The sequence below is a fragment of the Panthera uncia genome (genome assembly GCF_023721935.1).
Source record: "Panthera uncia isolate 11264 chromosome C1 unlocalized genomic scaffold, Puncia_PCG_1.0 HiC_scaffold_3, whole genome shotgun sequence".
NCBI lineage: Eukaryota > Metazoa > Chordata > Mammalia > Carnivora > Felidae > Panthera > Panthera uncia.
In genome coordinates, this window is record NW_026057584.1 from 947,231 (window position 1) to 974,889 (window position 27,659).

Here is a 27,659-nt window from a genome sequence, read left to right on the forward strand (position 1 = left end):
AGCAGGCGGCCTGGGTGTCCCCAGAGTAGGCCTGTGAGGAGACGGAGGAAGGGGAGGCACCCCCTCCCCTCTCGGGGAGCCTGATTGGGAAGGGCGGGCCCCTCCGCATCTCCACCTGCATGAGGTTTGGAGCCTTTCCCGTTGGCCGTCTTGTTTCCCTCTGCCTGCCCCTCTGGCTCCCTCGGCGTCTGCCCAGCCCTCTTTTCCCTTCATCTTTTCTACGGCATCCTTCGACGTCCCCCGCCCTTCCCCAAACGTAAATTTTAAATTTTCACAAGTTTTTGCACATCTGCATTTATCGCTAAATGTTGTAGATACGAATCCCCCCTTCCCCTGAACTGTGTTTGGGATCTTGCGTGCTCTGTTTTTGGTTGTTGTTGGTAAAGACTGTTGGTGGCCCTGCCCAGGCCTGGTCTCCTGTGGCCGCCCCTGCTGCTGGGGCAGCCCTGGGCAGGGTGGGGTGTGCGTGTCCATTTTCTTTGTTGAATGTCTTCCATATTATGTGTTTCCATAGCTATGATCCATCCCTTGGCCTTAATTTTGGAATCTGGAGATTATATGCAAACATGTGTAAAGGCTTATGAATATGGATGACACTGGAATTTTATAAATTCTAAAATAAAACCCAAAACCAGATGTAGTGTGCTAGAACTCGTTTTATCACGCGGCATGTCGGTTCTCGGTCCTGTGGAACCAAGGGTGTCTTCAACAGGCTTTTGAGTGATAACTAGAGACCCATAGATAGTTCTAGTCTCCAGTGCGATTCTCCCGGTGGCACATGGGAGATAGAGCTGTGCCCTGCGTGCAGAGAGCTGGGGGTGGGGAGGGCCCTGAGCCACAGTGTCGGGGCCAGCTTCTCTGGTGCGGGGCCACCTGCCCTGGGGGCTGGGAGGGAGGTGGCAGGGAAGCTCCAGGCGCTGTTGCGGGCAGGGGGTTGGGGGGGCGGCAGCCGGCACCTGAGGGGCTAGGGCTCATGAGCAGAGGCCCGGGGTCACCGAGGGCATCACAGCTCTGGGCCAAGAAGGGGCAGAAGGTGGGCTGTGGCCTCTGAGGGCAGTGAGCCTTTGACATCTCTGGGGCAGCAGAGTCCCTCACCTCCAGGTGGGACTGCTGGCTTGGGGTGACCCCCGTGACCTCAGAGAGAAGGGACTTGAGAGGCCTGGCCACCTCCCGGCAGTGTAGGCTGTAGGCCCAAACTCCTGTCTGAGCTCTGGGAGTAGTTGTCCTTTGCTCCATTTGTTCCAGAGAGAGCCTGTCTCCAGGGAAGGGTACAGGAGGGGTGATTGGACCGGCTACCCTGTCACAGGCCAGGGTAGAGTGCTGGGCCGGGCACCGTGCCGCCGGTGGATGAGGGAAGGTAAAGCGGGGGGGGGGGGGGGGGGGGGGGGAGAAGAAGGGCTCACCTCATTCTCAGCCAGCGCCTGCTTGGCGAGGTAGTACTCTCGCTTCACCTTGACCTCCACGGACTCGGGAATGTCGGGTACCAGGAGGTCGAGGATCCGGCCGATGGAGAACACCACATGCTGGGGGCAGGACATAGTACGAGCGGTGGGAGGGCGCCCGCCCCTCGGTAAAACAGACGCCTGCAGTGGCCTTAATGGGGCCAGGTGTGCACACCTGCTCCCCAGGTGTGAGCTGAGCTGGAGGGGAGCAGTGCAGGAAAGGAAAGCCCTGGAGGCAGAAGCCACCGCTACGGAGACCTGCCCCAGGTCTCACGGCCTGTGGAGCCTCCCCGGACACAGCAGTGCCCAGAGCAGTTCAGTATCCACACAACCTAGGCCAGGCAGGGGTTGACAAAGTTTTCAAGACGGGGAAACGACAGTGCACAGGAGAGTGGCCCTGTGACTGGGTAGTAGCTTGGTTGCACACCTCCCCACCCCAACCCCCACCAACACACACACACACACACACACACACACACACACACACACATCCCACATGGTGGGATTAGGCAAAGCATCCTGGGGGAGGGGTGGGTGTCCTGCTAAGGCCAAGAGAGCCAGTCGGGGGAGCCAACGGGAACTAGGAAGTTGGCTAACCTCAAACACTATGACGAAGGCCAGGCGGATGGCCAGAAGATTCCAGTATGTTGGAGAATACTGCCCATCATCTTCCCTGAAAGCCTGATACCTGCAGGAGACACGGAACTCAGTGTGGGGAGCTGGGGCTGAGGGTCAGCTGAGGAGCTGGCAGGGGCCCTTCTTAGCTTCTCTACTTTTTCCTTCCCTGATCGTGTAGTTCTGGGCCCGGCTTGCCTGAGAGTGCCTGAAGGAGGGAATATTCCTAAACGGTACTAAACAGTGCCTTCGGCTTTAATTCTTGGGGTTCCGGGGTTCCAAAGGGATGGATGGGCTGGATTGTCCCATTCCCTACAGCCTGCACTGGGCCCCAGAGTGGCAAATGCCCTGTTAATGTCATGGATGTGATAATATGATGAATCTGCTTCCGCCGGTGATGTCAACCTAGTCAACACTGTGAAAACCTGCCATTCGGAGATCAGTCAGCTGTGCCCAGACACCTGTCCAGCATGGCTCTCCCTGACTAGAATAAGCTGGTGTTAAGTTTCGCTTGCTATTTCCAATTTGTCATCTTGTCATCCTTCGACAACTTCCTGTATTTCTGGTTAGATTCGGCCTTCCATTTTGACATAAACTGCCATGCTACACTCCATGGAAAGCAGTATTAGGGCCAACTTTGTAGAAAAAGAAACAATTCTTGAACATTAAAAAAAAGTTACTGAAGGAAAAATCCTCAATGCATGTAATAAACTATAAGTGGCCTAACTAGACACAACAGAAGAAAGACTGGGAACTTGGAGACGATTATATGAAATCACCCTGAATGCAACACAGAGAGTCAAAAGATTGCAAAATATATCAGTGCCCTTGGGACGTGAAGGGAGAACAGAGGTGCTCCAACATAGCAGTTCCAGAAGCGGAGAATGAATGCAAAGAAAAGTTAGAGCAGCTCTGTTTGAAAAATGAAATGGAGAGGTTTCCATGGGGCGCCTGGGTGGCTCGGTCGGTTAAGTGTCCGATCAGCTCAGGTCATGGTTTCGCGGTTCATGAGTTCGAACCCCGCATTGGGCTCTATGCTGACAGCTCGGAGCCTGGAGCCTGCTCCGGATCCTGTGTCTCCCTCTCTCTCTGTCCCTCCACTGCTCACACTTTTCGCTCTCTCAAAAATAAACATTAAAAGAAGAAAAAAAAAAAGAAACCGAAATGGAGAGGTTTCCAGAACTAAAGAAAGAAAGACATCACCTTTCAGATCAAAAGCACATAACTGATTTCCAGTGAGAAACTTTTAAATAAACTCTACGACGGCAGAGACCTATTAGTAACACAAGTCAAGGAAAATGAGGAAAACCTTCTATGCTTACCAAAGCTTTCCACAAGAGAGTAATAGTCCCAAAGAGCTAAGGGAAGATAGCTCAATGGAGAATTGTATACCTGCTATTGGAAGGACAAAGAGATATTTTCCGATATAAAAGGCAACATACAAAACGGTTTGCCAACTACACACCATTCCTCAAAGCGCTAGTCAAGGATGTACTTCTGCAAGAATGAAAGTGAATTCGGAGGGAAGGCAAAGCGTAAGAAACCCCTGTAGCCACAGAAGCTACTAAAACATACCATATAGACATGATTAACAAATGACTAGAAATGTTTTTACTTTTTAATACTAAAACTCTGTATGGTGGGTGCTAAATAGGCGATAAAGCATGTGAATTCCTTTAGTCTGATAGGAAAGTTTATATAGTTAAGGATGTATGCTAAAAATGTAAGGATAATCTCTAAAAGAATAAAAATGTACACCATCAGTTCTAAATGAGCATAAAGAAAAAAAATTCTAGTCATCCTCCAGAAAGCAAGAGAAGAAGAAAAAGGAAAAAAAAAAACGCATGGAAAAAGTAAGTTAAGTATCCACTAAGAAGAGATCACAAATAAGAACTTATGCAACTAAGAACCTCACGGTACATAAAGCAAGATGTGACAGAAGTACAAGAAGAAACTGATAACTCTACATTCCTGGAAATATTCTTACTTCACCTGTATCAGAATCTGATAACGCAGGGAGGTGGGGGGTGCAGAAAAAATCCAAACAAAGTCAAGAAGCCTTACCTCAGAGGTTTATAGACAGATAATACAAGATTCAAGTTCACTTGAACCAGCAAAAATCAAGTGAGCAGATCATAAAGGAAAACAACAAATGTGAGAGATTTGTATCATATGGACCCTTCAGGTTCTCCGATCACCAAGCAGTTAAACCAGAATGGTTTTTTATAAGTAGAACAACAACAACAACAAAAAACAACCTCCACACTGGGGAACTTTTCTAAATAATTCATAGATAAGTAGGGGGATAACAACTGCAGTTAAGAGATTCAGAAGTGAAGGGACAGGTATTATCAATGAAATGAGGCTTTTAAGGGGTAGGGTCAAGTAAACTTACAGACATAAATATGTTTATTAAAATGAAAGACAGAAAAGGGCGCTTGGGTGGCTTAGTTGGTTAAGCGTCCGACTTCAGCTCAGGTCATGATCTCACGGTTCGTGGGTTCAAGCCCCGCATCAGGCTCTGTGCTGACCACTCAGGGACTGGAGCCTGCTTTGGATTCTGTGTCTCCCCCTCTCTCTGCTCCTCCCCCGCTCATGCTCTCTCTCTCTCTCTCTCTCTCTCTCAAAAATAAACATTAAAAAAAAATTTTTTTAATGAAAGACTGAAAGCAAATGAGCTATGATGTCAAGTTCAGAAGATTGACTTTTTAAGAGCAAAGAAAACTATCTGGAAAGAAAATGAGATAACTACCAAAACAGAGCTTAAGCAAATCATCATAGAATACTATGAACAAGTTTGTGTCATTCCGTTTTTAAAAGCAGTTGGAATAGGGACCCCTGGGTGGCTCAGGGTTAAGTGCCAACCTCGCCTCAGGTCATGACCTTGCGGTTCATGAGTTCCAACCCCGCATCGGGCTCTGTGCTGACAGCTTAGAGCCTGGAGCCCCATTCGAATTCTGCATCTCCCTCCCCCGCTCGCGCTCTGCCTCTCTCAGAGATAATAAACATTTTAAAAAATAACAAAAATAAAATAAGTAGCTGGAATACAGTTTTCTGCAAATGAAATTGCCCAAACCGAGAAGAAACAGAGACGGGAAATAAACCTATGCCCATGAAGGAATGGCAATGGAAGTAACAGGCGCCTCCCCAGGGGCCCAGTGTTGCCTACCAAGTCCGCCTGGGTCCCCGTGTCCCCAGACGCCGGCCTGCGCTCTCACCTCCTCCCCACCCCTCCCCCCTCCCCCCGCCCCCGCCCCCGCCCCCCCGACGCTGGTCTGCGCCTCCGGGCCCCGCCCCCACCGGCTCCCCGGCCCCGCCCCCGGCCCCACCTGCAAGTGCGGTTGTGCGCGGAGGCGAAGGCGGGCGGCGCGCGCGCCAGCGTGAAGTTGACGAAGCCGCGCAGGTCGGGGGCGCGGGTCCACCGGTAGTAGGCGCGCGGCAGGAAGTCGGACGAGAAGGCCAGCAGGAAGGCCTGGGCGCGGGGCGGCTGGTCAGCGCGGGCCCGTCCGCGCGGCCCCGGCGCCCCCGCCCCGCCCCGCCCGCGCGCTCACGTTGCTGACGACCGCCAGGTGCGCGATGCCAGCCAGGATGTGGGACCAGATGCCGATGTCCTGCGCGCGCTCGGCCACCGGGCGCCGGTGCTCGCAGACGAACTTGCGCGCGTCCAGGCGGACCTCCACCCAGTTGTTGAGCAGCGCGAAGAGCGGCGCGAGCGGACACGCGGCCACGAAGATGGTGACGAAGCCGAACTGCAGCACTGTGGGCGAGGGCCCCCGGCCCGCACTGTGTGAGCCCTGTCCGCCCGCTTAGGCCGGTGAGCAGAGCCACCCGCGCCTGCCACCAGTGGGTGCCACTGCCCGCCCGCCAGCCTTTCGCAGGCCCTCCTCTCCGGAGGCTCTGGGGACACCTGTTCCTGCTCGGCTCATCCGAGACTCAGCTGCAGAGCCCCCGCCCCCGGGAATTCTCCCCTGACTGCTCCCACAGCGCTGCAGGCCTTTCTGGCTGAGCTTGGGCCTCCCCTGGCTCTCTGAGGTCAGGGACTCTGGAACTCTCCAACCTGGGTGCTCTGACACCCTGAGGGCTCGTGCAGCGATGGAAACAAACCTTCTGATTTCAGAGCCGACTTCACCATTCACCCCTCTGGAGGTCGGGGAGCTTTAGGGAATGGCTTTTGTTGTTTTTAGGTTTTTTATTTGTCAGTAATCTCAGCATCCAACCCGGGGCTCGAACTCACAAGATCAAGAGTCGCCGGTCCACAGGCTGAGCCAGCCGGGTGCAACCCCCACCCCCACCACAGGTTCCTGAAAGGGGTTCCTGGGTCTTATGTGAAATCCTGAAGGACAGCATTGGGTCCCATTTCCTGTTGTCCAGTGAAATAGGGACACATGAGGTCCATCAACCCCACTCACATGCTATGAAAAAGCATGACTCTCCAAGAACTGTCCTGCTCCCTTTTATGCAAAGAACGACGTCACCACTGTCACTCGTTTTGCTTTGGCTTCCGGAGACCTCAGAGCAATGTGTTGGGTTCAGATGCTTTAGAGTAGGAGTGTGCGGTGATGGCTTCCCCTCCCTTGTCTCTGGGTAAGACCCTGGACGGGCAGGGGACCACTACCCACAGTAGACACAGCCCCTGCCCTCCAAAAGCGCTCCACCCCACGTGGGGAATGAGCCGCAGGCATGGGCACCACCTGGCTAGGGCACAGTTGAGGGTCCAGTGAAGAGTGTGGGCGTCGCGAAGCTCTCGAGAAGATCAACTCCTCGAGCCCACCACCTCCCGCCCCCAGGGCCCGGTCTCTTGTGCACCTCTCCTCACTCCCTCCATGTGCCCTGGCCCATGCTTCCCAGGGTTGGGGGAGATTAAGGAGCACCCCACCCACTGCCCCCAGGCCCTCTTCTTAACCCCCGTGCCCAGGGCACTGTCCCTTCCCACCCTCGGCCATCCTTCTTCAAGATCTCCCCTCTCCAAACCCCACAATCTCCCTTCCGGAACCTTTGCAGGCCCAGCTCCACCAGGGACCCTCTGTCCCCACGTCCACATCATCTTTCAAGGTAGATGTACCCAGAGGAACACAGGCTGGAGCCCCTCTCGGGGTATGGCTGCCCCTCACCCCCCCCCCCGGTCCCCGGTGCCGGCCGTGGCCGCTAACATGGCTCCTACCCATTTCGAGGTACTCGTTGAACAGACCCTCACAGGGCAGAAGCTCGTAGTCGGCCTCCCAAGGTGCCTGGCCAACCGCCTCAGAAGCCCCCGCCTTCCTCTTCTTGGAGCACAGCCGGAACTTCTGCCACGAGCCCTGTAGCTTCCTAGAGGAGGAGACATCCAGGAAAATGGCCCTTGTTCTCCCAGGCCTGGCCACGCTTGCTCTGTGGGTGAGGGGCAGCAGGGGGAGGAGGGCCTGGGCCATAGGGAGGGCAGGGGTGAAGATCTTGTGGAACTCACTGGCTGAGAGCATCTACATCCCCCCCCCCCCTCCATGGGGCCACCCCCCCCCCCGACCGCCCCCACCCCCCACCCCACAGCGCCCTGGGGGACTGCAGAGAGGTTCCGAGCGCTAAGTCAAGGTCGGGAGGGGACAAAGGACACCGCGGTGCCAGTGGGGCAAACGTGTGTGTCGCTCTATCATATTCGGGGAGGGGGGGCGGGTGTGTCTGTTGCTTTGCCACACTGTCAGGTGTCCAGCTCCTGTCCCCGCCAGGCACCGAGGTACACGCTGCCCTTGTAATCTCACATTCAGCTTCAGGGCACCAACTGCCCAGAGAAGCAAGGCCACACCCAGGGGTGTGGGGGGTGTGGCTTGGTCACAGTCCCACAGCTAAGGGGAGTCAGTTAGTGGGTGAAGATCAGGTGTGCAGGGGCCGACGGGAGGGAGTCCAGGTCGGCTCCAGCCTGGGAGGGGCACCCCGTTGCCTTGAGGAGGGCCACGGTGGTGCCAGTGGGGTGGCACCGGGGAGACGGAACCCAGTCGTCCCTGGTCAGGGCACCTGAAGCCTGGGGCCTCTCGCTGCTCCCTCTGGTGCTGGCCTCGAGGCTGGGGATGCTAAAGAATGCCCCGGCCCAGCTAGAGTGGGCTGCACACCTGATGGGCCAGCACGGGTGGGGCAGGGCCCGGGAACCCAGGCCTCCCCGCCACCCCAGAGCCGGCCCAGGGCCAGAGGCCTTCGTGAGCCTGCCCGGCAAGCACACACCACACGGGGGCGGGTGGCTGGGGCACACCCTCCCCCTCCCTTGCAGATGAGGCATCGAGGTCCGGCGGGGCCCGGACCCGCCTTCTCCACCTCTTCTTCCGGGCTGGGGCTGGGCCAGGGGCTGCTCTCCCAGACGCTCCCAAATCCCATGGCCCCTGGCTGCTGCCCAGGGCAGGGTGGGGGGGCTCACGGGACGAGAATCTCCTGCACGTTGTTGATGATCTGCTTGCCCACCATGATGACCAGGAGCTCCTGTGCCAGCTCGATGAGGCAGCCTCCGGCCGCACACTACGGCAGCAAGGCTTCAGGTTAGCTCTGGGAGGGACCGGCCTCATCTCCACCACCCTTCTCTGTGCCTCGAAGGCGTCCCCTCCCACGCCGTCCCCTCCCTTTCAGACATGCCACAGCACACCCGCGACTGCAGAGACTGTCCCTCCCTCTCCTCGACCTCATGCAACCACCCCCTAGTCTCCCCCAGATCCAGCTGGCAGACTGTGCATAGAGATGATGGGGGTGCTGCCCTATAGCACCCCAGATTTCCTTTGGGGACCCACACAAAGGTGGGTTATGTGGGGCTGACCCTAACCTGTGCCTCCAGGGAGGACTCAAGATGTAGGCCCCACGAATCGGTGACCCGAGTCAAGTGAGAGTTGGGCTGGGGCTCTTACGGGGGCTCCTGAGGCGGCACAGGGGTACTGAGCTCGAGGGTGTCAGGCCAACTGCAGGGTCTCCCCCACCAGGTAAGGAGAACCTGCCTCAGCGCACGCCAGTGATGGGGAAAGCAGCTCGGCACTGGTTAGACACCTGGATCCAACCATACCTGAGCCCACGGGGCCCTGAATGTGTTCGGTACCAGAGCCAGTGGCACTCCCTGTTTTGCTTAAGCCAGTTTGAGTTGGGAACTTTTCCCACTGACAACTGAATGCTGCTTCACTGATACGGCGTGTCGTGCACAGTCGTGCCCCCAGGTCGGGGTCCCAGCTGCCTGTCCCTAGGAAGCTCCTCCCATCTCATGGAAAACGGAGGGTGTCCCTCAGAGGTGGCAACTTTGCAGTCACCTATTGGGTTGGGTCACAGCCCAAACCTGCGGGAAGGAAGGAGACCCTCTTTTTCTCAGAAAGGAGAAGCAGGTCTTTTAGGTGATGAGCTCAGCAGGAGCTATCAGACCCCCACCCGTGTCCCCTGACCCAGCTCGGAAGCTACCTGCGGACCGTCCCAGGCACACCCCTCATGCTGTCTGCACCTCTGGGCTCGGGCGTGCTTGGCCTTGCCCTGGTGAGGACCCGGATGCACGAGGACCATTTGGAGATTTCCTCCAATGTCCCAGAAGGTCCAGGACAGAGTCGCACCCAGGGGCTCATAGCAGTGACCCCTCCCTCAAATACAGGCACGCTCCCTTCTCCTGCCCCGCCCCCACCCCTCACATGCTTGCTGGGGTAACGCCCACAATTGCTTGCACCTGAGTTTTTATCTTGGGGTCCGCTTGGGGGACCCCACACTATAGCGGTGCTTCATCCTGCACCAAACCCACGTCCACCAGGTTCACGCCTGGCTCTCGCAGCAGCCTGTGCTAACGGGGTTGGGGCTGGCCGCGGGGAGAAGCCAGGGCCGCCCTGGCCACGGGCACCGAGCCCCTGAGGGAGTGCAGCCCCTGCACCCGCTCCCCCACGGTGGTTCGGGTCCTTCACCAAGGCTGGAACCCGGCTCAGGTGTGCACCGAGCCACACGGGAACAGGAGGCACGAGCAGGACCCGTGACTAGGCGTGCAAGCGGTGTGGGGTCGCGCGGGGTCATGCGGGGTCGTGCGGGGCAGGAAGGCCCGAGGCCCTGGAGACTCAGGAGGCGCGCCCCAGGGTCTCCGCCTCCGTTGGCGGGTGCTGGCCTCCCCACACACTCACCTCCTCGTTGCGGACCCCAAATAAGGTGTGATAGTTGCCCGGGTATCCCACAAACCTGGAGGGGAGTTGGGGCCCGGAGGCCATGAGTGAGGAGGGGCTGCTGCCCCCTCGCCCGCCTGACAGGAGGAACACCAGGTGGGCCCGAAGCCGAGTCTGCTCAGAGGCCCGAGGCCAGGACTGGCCCCGGTCCCACCCTCGGCTCCTGTGCCAACAGCCCCCTTCCCTGGGCGTCTGGACGGCGTCCCAGTGGCCACCGGGGGGAACAGGAGGGTAGAGTGGAGGGAGCGGTGCTGACCTGCCCTTGAAGAAGGCGATGTAGATGGGGGAGGAGTAGAAGTTGACAAACTGGAAGATGAACACCTTGAGGGTGAAGGCGTCCTCGAACTTGGTCTGCGTGCGGTGCATTTCTGCGGCACAGGGGGGCTCGCTCAGTCCCCCACGTGAGGCCAGCCAGGGAGGGAGGAGAAGGTCGCATTGCCGGATGTTTTAAGGAAACTCACTCAAGAATGGGGTGGAGTATGGCACTCCTAGATTTCCATTTTCAAAGTCACTTAAAAACATTGCATTGGTAGAGGAGGAGCTGGGGGAAGGGAAGGGAGGTGGTACCGACGCTGAGTTACCACGGTGCGCACAGGTGGGCACAAGGGGTTGGAGCGACAGAAGAGAGCCTGGGGGCTGGGCGGTGGAGGTGTCCGGGGCTGGGGACACACAATGTTAATTGAGGGGGACACCCGTGGCTGGAAAAGGGGGACGCACGAAGCCTGCTGTTGCAGAAACACTCGGGGCAACAGAGCCCGTCCCTGCTGTCCCCACACCTGGAGCCTCTCCTTGGACACCTGCCCACTGCTGTCCCCACACCACCGTCCCCAGGTGAGTCCTCTGTCCCTCTCTTAGACCAGGCTGGTAACAGGTAAGCAGTTTGTGTGGAACGGACAGACTGGTTCATTAGCGTTTGTCCTTAGGAGATGGGGGTCAGGGAAAGGAGGAGAGAGGCTGGCAGAGAGGGGATGGAGAGAGGGGCAGGAAGGGCAGAGCAGAGGGAAGGGGCTCAGGAAAGTGGAGGGGGCTGGGTATGTCCCGGGCCCCGGGGGGGTAGCTCAGCTGTGAGGGTCTCCCCTTCTCCGCCCACGGAGGCCCCACTCAGTGCTATGTGTGAGGCCCCTGGGCAGGGTCCCACATGCCCCGTCGTTGCCTCACTCAGACAGAAGGGCCCATAGGTAGGACGGAAAGTCGAGTTCTGGCCGGCAGGGCTGGGCGGGTCCCAGGGTCAGCGCCCAGCGTCCTTGGCCACTCACCCCATCTCGTCAGGATGCGGGCCAGGGCCACGTAGATCTTGGAGAGGACGAGGATGAAGACCAGGTTCACCACCGACCCCGTGCGCGAGGCCTGAGGGGAGCTGGCGGGTCAGAGTGGCGCGCGGGAGGGGTGGTCCAGAGCCTTCCACCCCACCCAGCAGGAGCGGGCGGTGGAGGCTCACCCAGGCTGCGAGGAGGGTGTTGTTCGACCTGGACACGAGGATGGGCATGATGGCCCGGTACAGGATGATGCACACCAGGCGCATGACCACCACGGCCACCTGTGGGGCAAGGCAAGTGCGTGAGCCCCCGTGCAGCGGCCTGGCACTGCAGGGCCCTCTAGAGCTGGCTGTGGTCCCCGCCCGTCCTAGTTGGGGGGCAGAGGGGGAGGGTGGGGAGGAAGGTCATTCAGAATGGAGGGTGGGCACCACGTGGATGGCCAGAGGCCGCCGTGCGTTGCTCTGGGCACTCGATGCTACGGAGCCGTCCCTCCTGCCCCCACCCTGCGCCCTCAGCAACCGAACGTCGGGGATAGCTAATGTCTTGGAAGGGGAGGGAGAGGGAGGTGGTCCTGTCTGGAAGCCCCTCTGGCTGGAGAGCAGGGGTGGGTGGGCCCCTGTGCTGGATGCTCCCTTGTCCTGGAAGGTTTCCCGTGGACGCTTGAAGGCTGCCCCAGGCCTGCGTCCACGGGAAACCTTCCCAGAGCCCCCACCTGGCACACACCGCCTCCTACAGCCCGGACCCCCGAGCGTGGCCCCGGGCGCGGTCCCCTGTCTGGAGCCCGGGCACACAAAGGCCTTCTGGGGCCTTCGGGGAGCCGCGAGAGTCTCGTGGGGGCCAGAAGCAGCCTCGGGCTCCCAGCCTCGAGGGGAGAAGCGGTGACGAAAGGTGCCCCACAGGGCTCACGATGGGGAGGGGAGGGCAGGGTGGCAGGGGCTCCCTCACCATCATCACGACCACCGTGGAGCCGGCCAGCACGCGGCGCACGCGGCTCCTCTCCGGGAAGTAGGGCTCGTCCTCCCCGGTGACGGGGTTCAGGGCCGTCGTGGGGGCCGAGGCGGCGAACTGGGGCCGTGGCCTCTCCTGGAAGGGAGCCCGCGTTCAGCGGCGGCCCGCGCGCGTGGGGAGGAGCGGCCCCGGTCCCGGGGACCCACCTCGATGTCCTCGTAGTCCGAGCAGCCCCAGCGGTAGGCCAGCGTGGCGCTCTGGCGCTTCCAGTACTCCAGCAGCAGCACGGCCCACAGCGCCATGAACACGCTGAAGAACACGGTGCCGCCGTGGTCGAAGAGCCGGCCGGCCTGCGGGCGCGGGCGGGCGCGGCTGTGACTCGCGTGGGACCCGTGGCCCCTTCGTCCCGCCGAGTGCTCCCTTTTGGAAGGCGACACCTCTCCTGCGCCTGCCCATCGCCCTGCTCGTGTCTCCGCACGCAGGCCCACGGACGGGGAGGGAGTCGCCCCGGGGTGGCCCCTGATCGCCGCGATTTAGGGAATGGGACTCGGGACGTCCAACTCCCGCCTCAACGCTGCTACGGGCTGAGACTTTGGGGGACGTTGGGTTGGGGCGAGTGGATTTGGCACACGGGATGGATGTGAAGTTTTGGGGGCCAGAGGGCGGATGGTGATAGGTTGAACTGTGACGTCCCCCCGGAACCACAGATCGTAACCTCATTTGGAATGAGGGCCTTCGCGCATATAGTTAAGGTAAGGACCTCTGGGTGGGAGCACTCGGGACGGCCCCTAAGCCCCGTGACAGCTTTAGAAAAGAAGGGGAAACAGGAAAGACGGGGGCAGAGGTTGGGGGACGCAAGCCAACCAACACCGAAGACTCCTGCGGCCCCACACACTAGGAGAGGGCCGTGGAGCAGATGCCCCAGAAGAAACCAAACCCTGCGGCCGCTGATCTCGGACTTGGGGCCCCCAGAGCTGTGAGAAAACAGTTCTGGTGTTTTGAGCCCCTCGGCATGATCACCTGTGCCAGCGGCCCTAGGAAGCTGATTCCGACGGGGTCCCAGGAGTATATCAAAAGTGTGTCTGGTCTGCGGGTCCATCCTGGGCACCAGGGCGCCCGGTCCAATGTGGGTGGCGTGCAGGCAAGGCCACGGGGCCGCCGTCCCCGTGGAAAAGCCCATGGGCCCAGGCGGTGCGCGGTGCTGACGTGTGGGCGGACAGGGTCCGGGACCCACGGAGCCTCCCTCCTCCCGCCTCCCACTCAGGCTGTCTGTGCCCCAAAAGTTTCGGGGTTTGTCTGCCGCAGGGAGTCTCCCAGGCGACCTTGACTACTTATGCACAACAACACAACGCAGCTGAAGCTGGCACGGCTCCAGCTGGGGCGTCGCCACAGTGGGCCTGCCTTCAACGGTGCCAGAGCTGATGTTACCGACAGGCGGGACCCTCTCCTCCCCCATCACCCTCGTACCTGGACCAGGGTGCAGGCACTGGAGAGCAGCCAGAAGGGGCAGTCCAGGCAGAGCGGGCACATCTCAAAGTGATCGGTGCTGCTACACAACTCCTGCCTTCCGGGCACAAGGACAGGCTGCAGGAGCCCTAGGGGAGCAGGCTCGCGCCGGCCCCAGCCCTTGCCCTCTGCCTCCCCCCAGCTGCCTTTGCCAGGCTCAGCGTTTCTTTAAAAAGCAGCTTTAAGGGGCGCCTGGGTGGTTCGGTCGGATAAGCATCCCACTTTGGCTCAGGTCACGATCTCACAGTTCGTGGGTCTGAGCCCCGTGTCGGGCTCTGTGCTGTCAGCACGGAGCCCCCTTTGGATCCTCGGTTCCCCTCTCTGTGCCCCTACCCCATCCCCCCTCAAAAATAAACATTAAAAAATAATAAAAAACTGCTTTAAGATATAAGCAATGCAAATTTTTAAAAATATTTTTAACGTTTATTTTTGAGACAGAGTAAGCAGAGGAGGGGCAAAGAGCGAGGGAGACACAGAATCCGAAGCAGCTCCAGGCTCCGAGCTGTCAGCACAGAGCCCGACGCGGGGCTCGAACTCATGGACGGTGAGATCGTGACCTGAGCCAAAGTTGGACGCTTAACCAACTGAGCCACCCAGGTGCTCCTATGCAATGGTAATTTTTGAGGTAACTTTTTGAAATTTTAGCTCCATAACAAAGTAAAACCGAAGGCCGTTTATTGATAAGAAAAGCTTATACTATTACAAGAAGCGAAGGTACCAATAAAATCGATCCAGGAGCACACCGTGCACCTGTGTCGGTCCGGGAGCACACCCGTGCACCGGTCAGCCTTGCAGCCAGGCCCACGGTGTCCTCTACGACAGGAGGGCACGGTTATGCTCAGTGCTCACCTCCATCCCCAGCTCTGCACAGGGCCTGGCACCTGCGGGTCCCTGAACCACACGCCCGCCTCAGGAGACACAGGGCAAGGCTCGGGGGCTGAGAGATGACACTTACGTGGGTATGTCCGAGGACACCAGGAAACAGCCCGCCAGGAACACCAGAGTGCCCACTGCCGCTGCCGGCAGGAGCCAGCCTGTGTAGAACCCTGCAGGGCAACACTGGAGTTGGCCCTCCGGGACTGGGCGGAGGGACCCTGGGAGTCCGCCGTCGGTGCCCCGAGTGGGCCCGTATACCCAGCGCAGAGCGAAGCAGTGGGTGGGGTCTGCACAGCCACACTTGTCCCCGGGGAACCCATGCTCCGCCAGCAGAGTCAGACCTTCTGCCGGCAGCTCTGAGCAGAGCCCCCCGCTCCCGGCCTCGGCACTCGACTCCCCCAGAGCCCCAGCCCAGTGTGGCGACACCTCCCGGACACCCCTTTCCCGAGTCCAATTGGTCTCTAAGCACCATGCCTGGGATGGACGTCCCCATCGTGGGCAGCACACGGCTCGCTGCACTCCACCCTGGGAGACCGATGGCGGTCCATTCTGGATGCTTCCCTCTGCCTCAGCCCACCCACTGTGGCCAGATTCCTGTTACCCCCAATCCCTCGAGGGGTCACCCCACTGTCTCCCATGGGTCTGCCTCCAGCCCCATCCTGCATGGGCAGAGGGACTTCCGTAGAAGGCCGGCCTGTCTGGAACCCAGATGAAGACCCTGTCCTCGTGCCGTCTGCGGCCCTCCAACCTGGCTTTGCTGTCCCATGGCCCCCGCTCCCCCCGGCCCCGTTGGGGTCCTCGCACACATGCTATGCCTTGGGCTGCATGCCTCGGCCTGGTGCCCCCTTCCACCCTCCCAGCCCTCTCTGGGGCCACAGAGGCTGTGGGTGGCCTCTCCTTCTGTGTCACCCACGGCTGGTGCCTTCCATGAGAGCAGAGTCCCTGCGTGCCGCACAGCATCCCCAGCGTGGCTTGAGGCCTGAACAGATGCATGCAAGCACGACTGAAGGGCTGCCCATGCCCGGGGCTGGAGGGCACGGGTACTGTGTTTAGGGATGAGAAAGGACTTCAGAAGTTTTGGGGCACAGAACGGTGGGGAGAGGGCCATGCTCATGGGGGTGAGCCTGTGAGGGGGCAGAGGAGCCCAGGCTGCCCAGGGAAGAAGGTCGTTCCAAAGGTGCCAGTCTGCCTGCAGGTGTTGAGAGAGTGGCTGGCCCTGGACCCTGGCCAGGCAGGGGTGACCTCAGCTGGTCGGGAGTTCCTGGAGTGGCCCGGGGCCTCGTGGGCTGCATCTGGTGGGCTGGGGACACTGGGGGCTGAGTCAGGAGGGCCCTACCTGCAGAGGGGTGTTCCTAGTCCCTTGCTGGGGTGTTAGGGCCCAGAAGAGCCACAGGAATATTACTGGGGCTGGTGGTCGCTGGGCAGGTGAGGCTGGGGATTGGGAAGGGTTTCCCCAGGAGGGGCCAGCGTGGCTCTCCTCTGGGGGGCAGGACTCACCAAGCCAGGCGAAGTAGAAGGCCACCTTCTCCCCGAAGTATCTGCGCACGTGGTCCAGAGGCTGGTACTTGTTCCACTGGCTCCAGCGAGCCCAGTACCGGTACAGAACCTGCCTTTGGGTGAGGCCTGGGGCCTGAGGGCCCTCTGGGGGTGTCCTGAACGGGCCCTGTGGACAAGAAGCTGTCGGGCGGGGAGACCCAGGCTGGCCGACCGGGCGCTGTTGTAGGTGTGGGGCTCAGGAGGGCTGCCTGAGGAAGGAAAGAGGGGTGTGGGGGGGCCAAGGGGCCAAGAAGGCCTCTGAGGAAGGGCTGTGCGCCTTGAGCCCCTCAGCCAGGGCTCCTGGGGCCTGGGACCAGGGCAGGGAAGGGTCTGGAAGACACCAGGAGGCATGTCTGGGTAGGGGCTCCCGCCACCCAGAGATGTGCAGCCCACAGCAACCTCAGGGCAAGTGGGGCCGGCTGTGCCTACGGAAAAGCAGTGCCTCCCAGAGCCGGGGAGCACTTGCGATCCCGCCCGCTGCCTTATGTACCCCTAGGTGGTGTCTGGGGAGGAGGGACAGTCCCCACGGTCACACAGCTGTGGGTACCGGCCTGCCCTAGCCCTGCAGGCCCCACCCTCTTTGTGCAGCTCTGAGGACTCGCGGTGGGCACTGCGCAGGGGGCCGGGCGGAAAACAGCTTCCCGACCTACCTGGTGGACATTTTGCCAGGACCCTGGTCAGGCCAACAGGCGCCACTCCCTGGTACCGCCCTAGTTTACCTGGCTTCGAGAGGGGCACAGGAGACCTCCCCATCTTCCCCGAGACCGAAGCTGTCCAGGGAGGGAGGGCTACTGGGCCCGTCACATGGCAAGGAGAGCGGCATCTGGCCACCAGAGCCTCAGACGGGCCCTCGTGTGGCCCTGTCGCGTGGCGAGCGTGGCCTGGGCCGCCCGTCTGACCACAGCTGCCTAGCACAGAGGGGGCCGCTGCCCCACATGCCCGGAGGTGGACGGCAGGACCCGGCGGTCCTCCTCAACCAGGAACCCACCCCAATGCCCAGGCCAGGGCCCCACCCCCCCCCCATCAAGCCCCTGGTCTCACATCATGCAGGGGGAAGGCCGCGCTAAAGACACCCTCCGCCAGCAGCTGGTCGATCCCGCACAGGCCTTTCCTCTCGTGGCCATATGGGGTCTTGGCCAGGATCGCAAACAGCTAGGGGCGGTGGGAACAGTGCCGGTTACCTGTCACGTGCCAGCAGGGCAGGACCATCCCGGCCCGCTGATCCCCGGCCGAGCCCTCTGCTGACAAGCAGTGACGAGGCCTTGTGGGTCCAGCTCTTCCGCACGTGGCTGGCTCACACATACCACCGTCCCCGACGCCCCACTTTACTTTGGCCACAGTCACTGGAATCACAGGAGTCCAGTCTGGATCTGAACCCAGGCCCCAACTCAGGGTCACAGCCTCCACCCGGGTGCCCGTGTCAGGGGTGGGCACCGCCCCTGGCCCCCGGGCAGCCCACATGGCCTCCTGCTCTTTGGCGGTCAGCGGGGGACTCGCGGGGCAGGCCTGTCCTGGCGTCTTCCCCACCACAGGCCACCGGAACAGGCCTCCTGGAGGGCATCTCTCGGGGGTGCTGTGGCTGTGCCGGTGCTCTGGCCCTCGGCCCCTCCTCACCAGCCAGCAGGACCCACACCACCACCCCGCCTCCCCCGGGCCTGGTGCCTCTGGCCGTCTGCCCCGCAAGCCACAGTTGTGGCGTCCATTCAGGGTCCTGAGGGCCCCGAGGGGTGCCGAGCGGGGCCCCCGCTGTGCCGTGAGGTGGGGGGTAGCCCCGGTCACGGGACAGTCTTCCTGCGTCCACGGCTCGGCTCCCCTCTGTTCCCGGCTCAGGGCCGGGAGGTCTGAGGCCCACAGCCACACACTCACAATCTGGTGCCGCTCGGTGCTGGTAAAGAAGTTTTCTCGGTTGTCACTGCCGAGGAACCTGAGGGCGCGGGAAAAGGGCAGAACTCGAGAACCTGCGCACATGCAGGAGAGCACACACGGGCACGTGACACGGGACACACACGAGTACACATGGTGCACACGGGCGCACACGCACAGCCTCATCCCGCAGCTGGGAAGACAACCCCTAACCTGGGAGCACAATCAACTCCTGCTTTGCCTTTTCCAGTCTGGGGGCAGGAGGTCACAGCCGGGTCCCCAGACAGCATGGACGCACCCCCCGACAGCCCGTGTGGGAGCACCAGGCTCACCAAGGAGCCCCGTAGCCTTCCACGCTCCCCCTGAGACTCTAAGCTGGGGGTCAGTGGCCTCGTGGGCGGTGCCTGGTGGTGGCCTGTGCGGATGGACGATCGGCCAGGGGCCCTCCCTGGGCCCCCGGAATCCTGGGAAGCCCCAGGACTGCTGGCTTCCCCCCGAAAGGAGGCGTGCTCGGCACGGGCAGGAAGACCACCTGCGAAGCTTCGGTGCTGGTCACCGACAGGGGTCCCCACCGCCCCTGGACACTCCCCTCTTCTGTGGCTGGGGTGGCCGTGCGGCTGGGCTGTCCCGTGCATGCGGACAGCGCCTCCCGAGCCGAGACAGCGCCTCCTGTCTCTGCCTCAGAAGCAAGGAGCCTGAGCCCTGAAGACCGTGCAGAGCAGGGACCTGCCCACCCACCACAGACCAATAGCTGAGAGGGAAACGGACCTAAGCGTCCAGCGGGTTTGGGGGACGTTTGTCTCACCTTGACAGCTTGCTCACTTTGAACGGGCAGGAGTAATACTCGGGGGGCACGTCGGGCACGTCCTCCAGCAGGATGTTGGGGAGCCCCAGCCACGCCAGCAGGCCCGCCGACCAGTTGGAGGCCTGGTTGGGCAGCTCCTGGAGGGCACGGTTGCACTCCTGAGCGGATTCGGACGCAGAGGCGGGCACCACGTGTGGGGTGGGGGTGCATGGGTTTAGAAAGTGGGCAGAGGGAGCCTGCCCGCCCTCCCCTGGCTCTGGAGCCTGCGGGGATTGACCGGGCTAGCTCCCGGCGCTCTCTGGGCCTTGGGCCATGGTGGGCAGCGGGAGCAGCCCCCAGGCATATCATCCGGAGGTCACCTGGAAAGTGCTGCCCCTCGCCCCGTGTCCCCCAGGCTGGGGCTGGCCCCCAGTGGGTGGTTTCTGGTGGGGGGGGGGGCTCTGGGGTCTGGGCCTGGAGGAGTCCAGGTGGCCAGTTCAGAGCCTTGGCTCCTATGCACACTCCCTACCCCCCGAGCCCGCTACCTCGACCCTCTCTGCCCACCAAGGCTTCTTGGGGCACAGTGATGGGGGTGGGAGGGACCCTCACGGACACCGAGCGGGAGCCTCCAGGGGTGTTGGTATTGGCCGTGGTATGAGGGCACCATCACGAGCGACCTTCGCTTGCGGAGGACCCCCTGCCCCCGCCCCGGGCACACCCGGGCACCTGCAGGGGCAGCTTCAGACGCAGGTCCTCGGCGTAGTAGCAGAGCACGGCCCAGGGGGCCCTGAGGAGGACGTACTGCACTGCTCCGTTCTGACCCTGGACAGCACGCTGCGGAGACCAAGGGCTCCATGAGAGCCTGAGGGGCGTGTGCACCTATGCATGTGTGTGCACGCTTGGAGTGCGTGCCCGTGTGTCCACTTACACTCCTGGGAAAGACAGATGCTTCTGGAGCCATGGTAACAAGTAAGCAGCACCGGTTTTAAGTCTGTTCCATAAATGACAACTTGCCTGTTGAATGTGCCTCCGAGAGCTGACCGGGCAGTGCCCGCCCCCATTCAGCAACCAGCCCAGCAGCCACGGAGGGACGGCACCCAGCCTGCGTCAGCCACGCCCCCTGGGACTGGCAGGACCAAACACACCCTCCCCCAAAGCCTGCCTCGTCCAGAGACTGTGGCTGACCCGCCCCACTCTCCTGACGTCAGCAGGCAATAGAGTCAGCTTTCGGTTTGCAGAGACCGAACGATGGTCTTGTCCTTTGACAGGCCTCTGGGCCTCTATGTTATGCATGCACATGTGTGCACACGTGTTTAGTGCATGGGCGTGACTGTCATATGCGTGCGCACATGTGGAGACACGTCACAGGCGCTCTTGGGGCTCTGAGAGGGGACTTGGGGCACCCCGGTCCGGTGCACACGGTCTGGGGCCTGGTTTCCAGAACCTTGCCTAGTTCAGGTGCTCTCAGCCCTCCCTGCGTCACAGCCTTTAGGGTTCCCTGAATGCCAATGGTCAGCCTCCGCCCAGGGCCCACTGGAGCAGACACGCCCGGGGCGGGATGGGCTCGGCGGTGCTTCGGGCGACCGGCTGGCTGTGCTGTGCGCCGGGAGCTGCCACCTAGACTGAAGACTCGGGGCACGTCAGTCACCGTGGTGGGGCAGCCGCCCACTGCTGTCCCCTGTGGCTGTCCTCCTGTGACCCCCACTACGACTGTCCTCCGGTGACCCACTAGAAGGTAAGACCACCCATTCTGGGTGAAGGTCTTGCAATCTCATGTGGCCACACCCATGAGCCAAAGCTTTCTCCAAGATAAGGGGGGGGACACCTTTCCTCCCCACTCACCAGACTGTCAGGTGGATCCAAACTCGAAGGGGAGAGGGTGTTGTTCTTGTCCCCCCACCATCCCGCTGTGGGTATGTGTGCCAACAGCTACGGCCCTCTGGAGGGGCCTCAGGGGCGGGGAAGGTCAGCAAATCCGACACGTCCTCCCACAGGAACGGAGAGGTAAGCGGGGGCACATTCACGCGGGGGTTCTCTGGGCAAGGGCAGCAGCCCCGCAGCGAGTACATGGGTGTAGCTCACAAGCATGGTGTCAGGAGGGGTTACATCGAGCCCGAGTGCGTTCCATCGAGTTCAAACAAAACCAAGCTGTACTGTTTGCAACATAAAGGTAGCGCTAACATGATGAGAAACACACGAAAATGTGACGGATGTAAAATTCGGGGCTGCTTTGCTCTGGGCGGGGAGAGGGCACCTGATGGCTGAGTCCGTTCCTGGGGACGGCAGAGGGCGGGGGACACACGTGCAGCGAGCCCAGCCAGGGTTCGGGGACGAGACGACGAGAGGGTGCCCTGCCACTGCTGGAGGGGGTCTAAGTGGGGTCACCGGCACAGGCGACACAGTGAGGGAGGGGCTGCTTTAGCTGCTCAGTTCTAGAAACACACAGTCATCATCACAAGTGTGACACCGGGACACTTCGGTGGAGGTGGGTCAGGCCGGTGGGTCTGAAGGGCTCTGGCTCCCACGAGCGAGCGTGGGGCGGGGCCGGGGCAGGTGCTGAGCCGGCCTGTGCTAGGTGGTCCCATAGGCACAGGGGGCTCGCACAGGGGCCGGGCTCCCAGCAGGAACTGGGCTCTTGCTTCGTCCCGGGGCTCTGGACCCCACGCCCTCGGGCTTTGTCGGGAAGGTGGTGGATCACTGAACGGATGATCAGGGCCCAGGACAGACCCCAAGTACCTGGTCCACGTGCAGCCCAGCGGCGCGGAGGTTATCCAGAAAGGTCTCCCTCCAGGCACCGCGCGTGTCTGTCTCGTCCCGGCCGGCGCCACCCTGCTGCCGACCCGGCCTCAGGTCTTCCTCCCAAACGAGGACGAAGTCTGCCAGAAACCACAGGGACGGAGGCAGGGCTGGCATTCCGGCCAGGACCCCCAGGCTCCAAGTGGGAAGTGGGACCCGAGCTCTCGGACACTCGCCCTGCTCCTGGGTGTCTCCCTCCGGGCCCTCACTCTGGTCCCGCTCAGGGCTGGGAGCACTGGGAGCACCGGCTGGTGGGACGGGCCGGAGATGGGCTGGGGCCTGCTCCTGAGATCCCTGTGTGGCTCCCACTCCCGTAGGTAAGTCCCAAACCCCCACAGGGGGCTTTAAGGACTTCACGTGTAAGCCATCACAGAATTTCCTCCCGGCCACAGAGACCGTAAAGGCTGGACACAATGTGGGAAGTCCCTGCTCTTCTGGCACCAGACAGCCACGGGTGCAGGGCTAGGGCCTCTGAGATCTGACGGTAGGGGAGCACAGGGGTGAGCCCAGACTCACTTGGGGGTTCTCCCTAAGAGCTGTTTCTAAACTGCGGGGCGGGGCAACAGAGCCCAAGAGGCATTGCTGAGCGATGAGTGAGGTCAGGACTGGGGGCTGCGGAGGGGGGTCTGGGGCCCGAGGGGTGTCATGTGGAGAGGACAGAGAGGACAGAGCCCTTGTGGCTCCGGAGCCGCTGAGGCGCAGAGACCCCAGAGGAGGCACGGCGCTAGGGCTCCAGCGGCAGAATGGGGGCAGCGGGTGAGGGCCCTGGCTTTCCAGGTGACACTCCGGGTCCTACCCCAGGAGCCGGGACTCCACCACAGGAGTTAAGGGGTGCACCGGGGCGGGGGGGCAGAGTTGATAAAATCAGCAGAAACAGACCCGGAGACGAGCCACATGGTGGAACTCGCAGAACGGGGCGAGAGGAGGAACAGTGATGGAGGTAAAGCCGAGAAAGGAGTCCAGGACGGGCAATGGTTGGAGAGTGGAATTACGTCAAGGGAGACTTCGGATCTAAGAAAAGGAATCAAGCAGACGTTCGAGAACAGCATGCGCAGCACCTGACACAACGGAAGACGGCTCTGGCAGACTGAAGGACAGACCGGTCCTTCAGCAAGAACAGAAAACATCCCAACTGAACTCGGAGTAAAAAGAACGGAAAGAATGGAACATGGTACCTGAAGGGTGGGGTCCCGGTCAAGAGGCCCAAAGCGCTGCAAGCCGAGGACCAGGAGAGGGTAGGAGAGCGGCAGTCCTTGAAGAAAAACGGTCAAGAATCTCCAGAGCTGATGAAAGAACTGACTCCAAAGTGATTCCCAAACAGGATCAAGCAGCTACACTTAGGAAAATCAAGATACAGCGCACCCTCTGCTGTAACTAAAGACAAAGATGAATCTTCCAAGCAGCAAGAGTAAAGAGAACACACTGTTTTTCAGGGGGACAAGAGTGATATATACACTTGATCTCTCAACAGGAACAAAGAGACAACGGGATGGCATCTTTGACGTGCTGAGGGACAGATGCCACACGCCAGAATTCCTGATCCAGCGGAAATGTCCTTCAGAAACGAAGGCTCACGAAAACGTTCTGCAACAGCACAAATCAGAGACTTAGTTCCGGCACACCTGCTCTAAATTACTGAAGGAAATTCTTCCATCTGCACAAGATCATCTTGGACGGAAGTGCTGATGTGCAAGGAGGGAACCCAAATGGAAACACACAGGAAAATATGAGAGCACAACTGTCTCTATGTAGAGACGACACCATCTTGTATACAGGAAATCCAAAGTCCCAAACTATTAGAACTAATAACAGGTTTGGCAAAGCTCCAGGATGCAAGATCAACATATGGAAATCAACCGGGTTTCAATACACTAGCAATAAACCAGCTAAGAATGAAATGAGGAAAACCACTTCCGTGTAGAACGGCACCAAACACAAAATACTTACAAACACATGTAACAAACGATGTGCAAGATTTAGACATTGAAAGCCACCAAATATGGTTGAAACAAATTAAAGAGCAGATAAATGCAAAGACATTCCATGTGCATGAATCAGAAGATTAATGTTACCATGATGGCAGCACTCCCAAAGTTAATCTACAGAGTCAACACAATCCTTATCAAAATCCTAGCTGGCTTATTATTAATGGTTTCTTTTTTTGCAGAAATTGACAAGATTAAAATTTATTTGGAAATAAGAGGAGACCCCGAATGAACAAAACGCTGTTGAAAAAGAAGAACAAAGCTGTCGGGCTCACGCTTTTTGACTTCAAAACTGTCTATGAAGCTAGAATAACCAAGACAGCGTGGTACCAGTATATGGACAGACATATAGATGAATGGGTATATTTGAGATTCTGAAAAACCCACATATTTATGGTCAATCCATTTTTTACAAAAGGGGACGTTACAATTCAATAGGAAAAAAAGTGTTTTCCGCAAATGGTGCTGGGACAAGTGGATACCTAGATTGAAAAGAATGATTTGGTCCCTTACCTCACACCATATACAAAGTGCAGTTAAGATAACCAGAGAAAGATGGTGGACCTAAGTATAAGAACCAAAATGATAGAGCCCTGATGAGGAAACAGCGGTACATCTTCATGACCTGGTGTAGGTGACAATGTCTCAGACATGACACCAAAAGCATAGCGATAAGAGAGAATACTGATAAATTGGACTTCATCAAAATTAAAAACACATATGCTTCAGAAGCATCACCAGGAAAGTGAAAAATACCCCACAGAATGGGAGAAAATATTAGGAATCATATATCTGGCAAGGGAGAACTTTTCTAACTCAACATTAAAGAGACAAATAGCCCAATTTAAAAATGGGCAATGGTTTTGAATAGACATTTTTCTAAAGAAGGCATATACACGGCCAATAAGGCCCTGAAGTGATGCTCAATATCATTCAGCCCTTAGGGACTTTCCAGTCAAAACAACGAGATAGATGCCATTTCATCCTCACCAGGGCAGTCGGCACACAGACAGACAACAGGCAGGTTAGGATGGACGTCGCGCAACGGCTGTGCTTTGTAAGGTGGTAGTTACTCTGGAAAATAGTTTGGTGGTTTCTCAAAAATGTTCCACTTTGAAGCGCCTGGGTGGCTCAGTCGGTTGAGCGTCCGACTTCAGCTCAGGTCACGATCTCGCGGTTCGTGGGTTCGAGCCCCGCGTCGGGCCCTGTGCTGACGGCTCAGAGCCCAGAGCCTACTTCCGATTCCGCGTCCCCCTCTCTCTCTGCCCCTTCCCCTGCTCGCGCATGTGCTCTCTCTCTCTCTTTAATATATAAACACTAAAAAAAAGTTTAATGTTGAGTTACTATCTGACCTTGTGATTCTGCTCAAGTGTCCATGGCCAAGAAAATCAAGCACATCCACGTGAAACCCTGTGCACGAATGGCCACTGTTGCTGCGGTCCTCACAAAAGCCACAAAGGGGGAACAAGCAAAACACCCGTCATCGATTCTTTCGGGGATACACACAGAAGTCGGATTGCTGGATTATATGGTATTTCTTTTTTTCTTTCAATTTTTTTTAAAGTCTATTTCTTTTGAGGGAGGGAGAGAGAAGAGAGAGAATGAGCAGGGGAGGGGCAGAGCGAGAGGGAGGGAGAGAATCCCAAGCAGGCTCCGCACCGTCAGCACAGAGCCCGACGCGGGGCTCGATCCCACCAGCTGTGAGATCACGACCTGAGCTGAAACCAAGAGTCAGATGCTCAACCCGCTGAGTCTCCCAGGCGCATGGTATCTCTTGGTTTAATTTTTAGGAACCACCACACCGTTTCCCATGGCGGTTGTACATTCACCTTCCCTCCAGCTGTGCACAGGGTTCCAATCTCCTCACATCCTTGCCGATGCTGGTTATTTTCTGTTTTATTATTTTTAATAATAGCTGTCCTGGTGGGTGTCTACTTTCTGGGCCGCAGGGAGAGCGAGGTGGCAGCAGGGAGCCCAGGCAGGGGGTGGTCGGCACTCTGGGCTCAGGGCAGACGGTACCACGGGGGCGGGGGGTGAGGATAAGTGGAGCTTAATGGACTTTGAGGTTAGAAAAGGTGTGGGCTACAAGAGACAGTCCGCGTTTGTCTTGAGGCCAGAGCAGGAGAGAGGCGGGCCGCCCCCCCCCCCCCCGGCCCTCCAGAGCCTCTCAGCCCGCCCCCCTTCAGGGAGGACTCCCCCCACTTCCCTACCATCTCCCTGGCTGTGCTCTGCTCGCCACGAGGCCCTCCCCACACCCCCGGCACGGCCGCTGGCACCGAGTCGGCTCAGGAGATAGTGCCGGGTGAGGGAGCGGCGGCCTGGTTGCTGAGGACGGTGACCTGCCACCACCCGTGGGCATCCCGTCTGCGTCCCCACCCCCAGGACCAACACGGGAACAGCTGGCAGACACTGGGAGGGGCTCACCTACTCGGGGCTTGGAGGGGCTCCCCACCCTGCCGGCGGCCTCCCGGTGTCCACTCGGCTGGAAGGAAAGGAAGACAGATGGCGGCATCTGACAACTGCTGGCACTTCGCCCCCCCCCCCCCCACCCCGCACCCTCCTCCTCCGGGACACAGGAGGACGAGCGAGAACGCAGCCACCGAGTGTGGGCAGACTGTGGACAGGCGCTGGCATGTCCGGCGGGGGAGGCCGGCCCCACGTCCCCTCCAGCCTCCCGCAGACCACACGGGCCTCCAAGCACCTGGCTGGGCTGTGGGCAACGGTCAGGCTTGTAGGTGACCTGGGCACGACCCAGGGGTGCCCGCGACCGAGGGCCTCCGGGGGCTGGAAGTGCTCTGTGCACCGCCCAGAGGCAGTCATGGCACCCAGAGAGTGGAATCAGCTTGGGTTTCTCGAAGTTGCCAGGGACCAGAGCCCTTGGTAAGAGGCACCTACACTCACTAGCCCCAGGAGATCCCAATCATCGACCTTGACTAACCGCAAGCTTAACCTTAGCCTGGGATCCAGCAGAACGTAACCTTCGCTGACGCTGAACCCTGCGCTAACAGCAATGCTGACCTGAGCTGAATTCTAAAGCGCGTCTGCCCTCGGGCTGCTGTGGCTCCTCCAGGGTCACTTCTGAGTTCTGACCATCCTCGCGTGCAGACGTGCTGCCACACGCACCCACAAGCCACTCCCTCCCCCCGCCCCCCACCCCGGCCCCCCGCCAGAGCGAGCACTGATAACCTTCGATGCGCCCAGTCTACGTTTTTAGGTGACAAAACAGCGTGGACACAGCTGCCGTCCTCGACCCTGCCGTGGGGCAAGGGCTGTCGGGAGCGTGCCTGCTTCCGGGCTGCTCCCCAACGCTGCGTGTACATCCGAGCGGACGGGGCGCACTCCACGGCATTTTCAGTAGCGTCTCTGGTTTACCTGCAGGATGCCCGATGCTTCCCTCTCGCTGTCCTTCCCGCTGCTGAGTCCCCGCCCAGTCCAGCCCGAGCCCAGCCTGTCCCCCGGGTCGTCTGCACATCCCTGAGGACCGGTGACCTGGGCGGTGACCTGACCACGAGCACTGGGGCAGCTCGAGGGCGCAGGAGGTCCGGGCGTCGAGGTGGGCTGTGGGTGCCACGTCTGCCCACAGGCTCGGGGCTCCGGCTGTAGCCACCGTCCTCAGGGTCCTTGAGTCCAACCAGGGGCTGGGGGCTCAGGCCCAGGCAGGGAGAGACCTCCTAAATCTACAGCAGACCGCGGGCCTGGGTCCCAGGGAGGGGACGCAGGACGCTGCCTCTCGAGGTTTACCTCTGAGGTGGGGGCTGTGCTCCCGTAAGTGTGGCCCTTCTCGGCCTCGGAGGCCACGTCAATCAGGACGGTACTGTCCTCCTCCGGGGACTGTCTCCGCAGCATCCCACTCCTGCACCTCACAGCACCGGGTGGGGATGGGACAGAGCGGGCACATGAGGCTCGGTTCCCATACCACTGCATGG

General features: G+C 59.8%; 1 protein-coding gene across 1 annotated transcript; it reads right to left on the bottom strand.

The window, feature by feature from the left end:
* Positions 1-646: 646 nt before the first annotated feature.
* Positions 647-27,659, bottom strand: ANO7 (anoctamin 7). The gene is made up of 24 exons (XM_049614507.1): positions 27,475-27,659; positions 26,158-26,215; positions 25,478-25,480; positions 21,689-21,828; positions 19,679-19,786; positions 18,974-19,110; positions 18,172-18,229; positions 17,347-17,457; positions 16,267-16,432; positions 14,849-14,939; positions 13,855-13,951; positions 12,594-12,737; positions 12,385-12,522; positions 11,622-11,720; positions 11,440-11,530; positions 10,440-10,551; positions 10,145-10,199; positions 8,437-8,534; positions 7,219-7,364; positions 5,609-5,814; positions 5,387-5,529; positions 2,040-2,130; positions 1,404-1,523; positions 647-1,252 (listed from the first exon to the last, which is right to left on the bottom strand). The coding sequence occupies exons 1-24, from the start codon at positions 27,655-27,657 to the stop codon at positions 1,136-1,138; spliced, it is 2,712 nt and encodes a 903-aa protein (XP_049470464.1). The 5' UTR covers positions 27,658-27,659; the 3' UTR covers positions 647-1,135.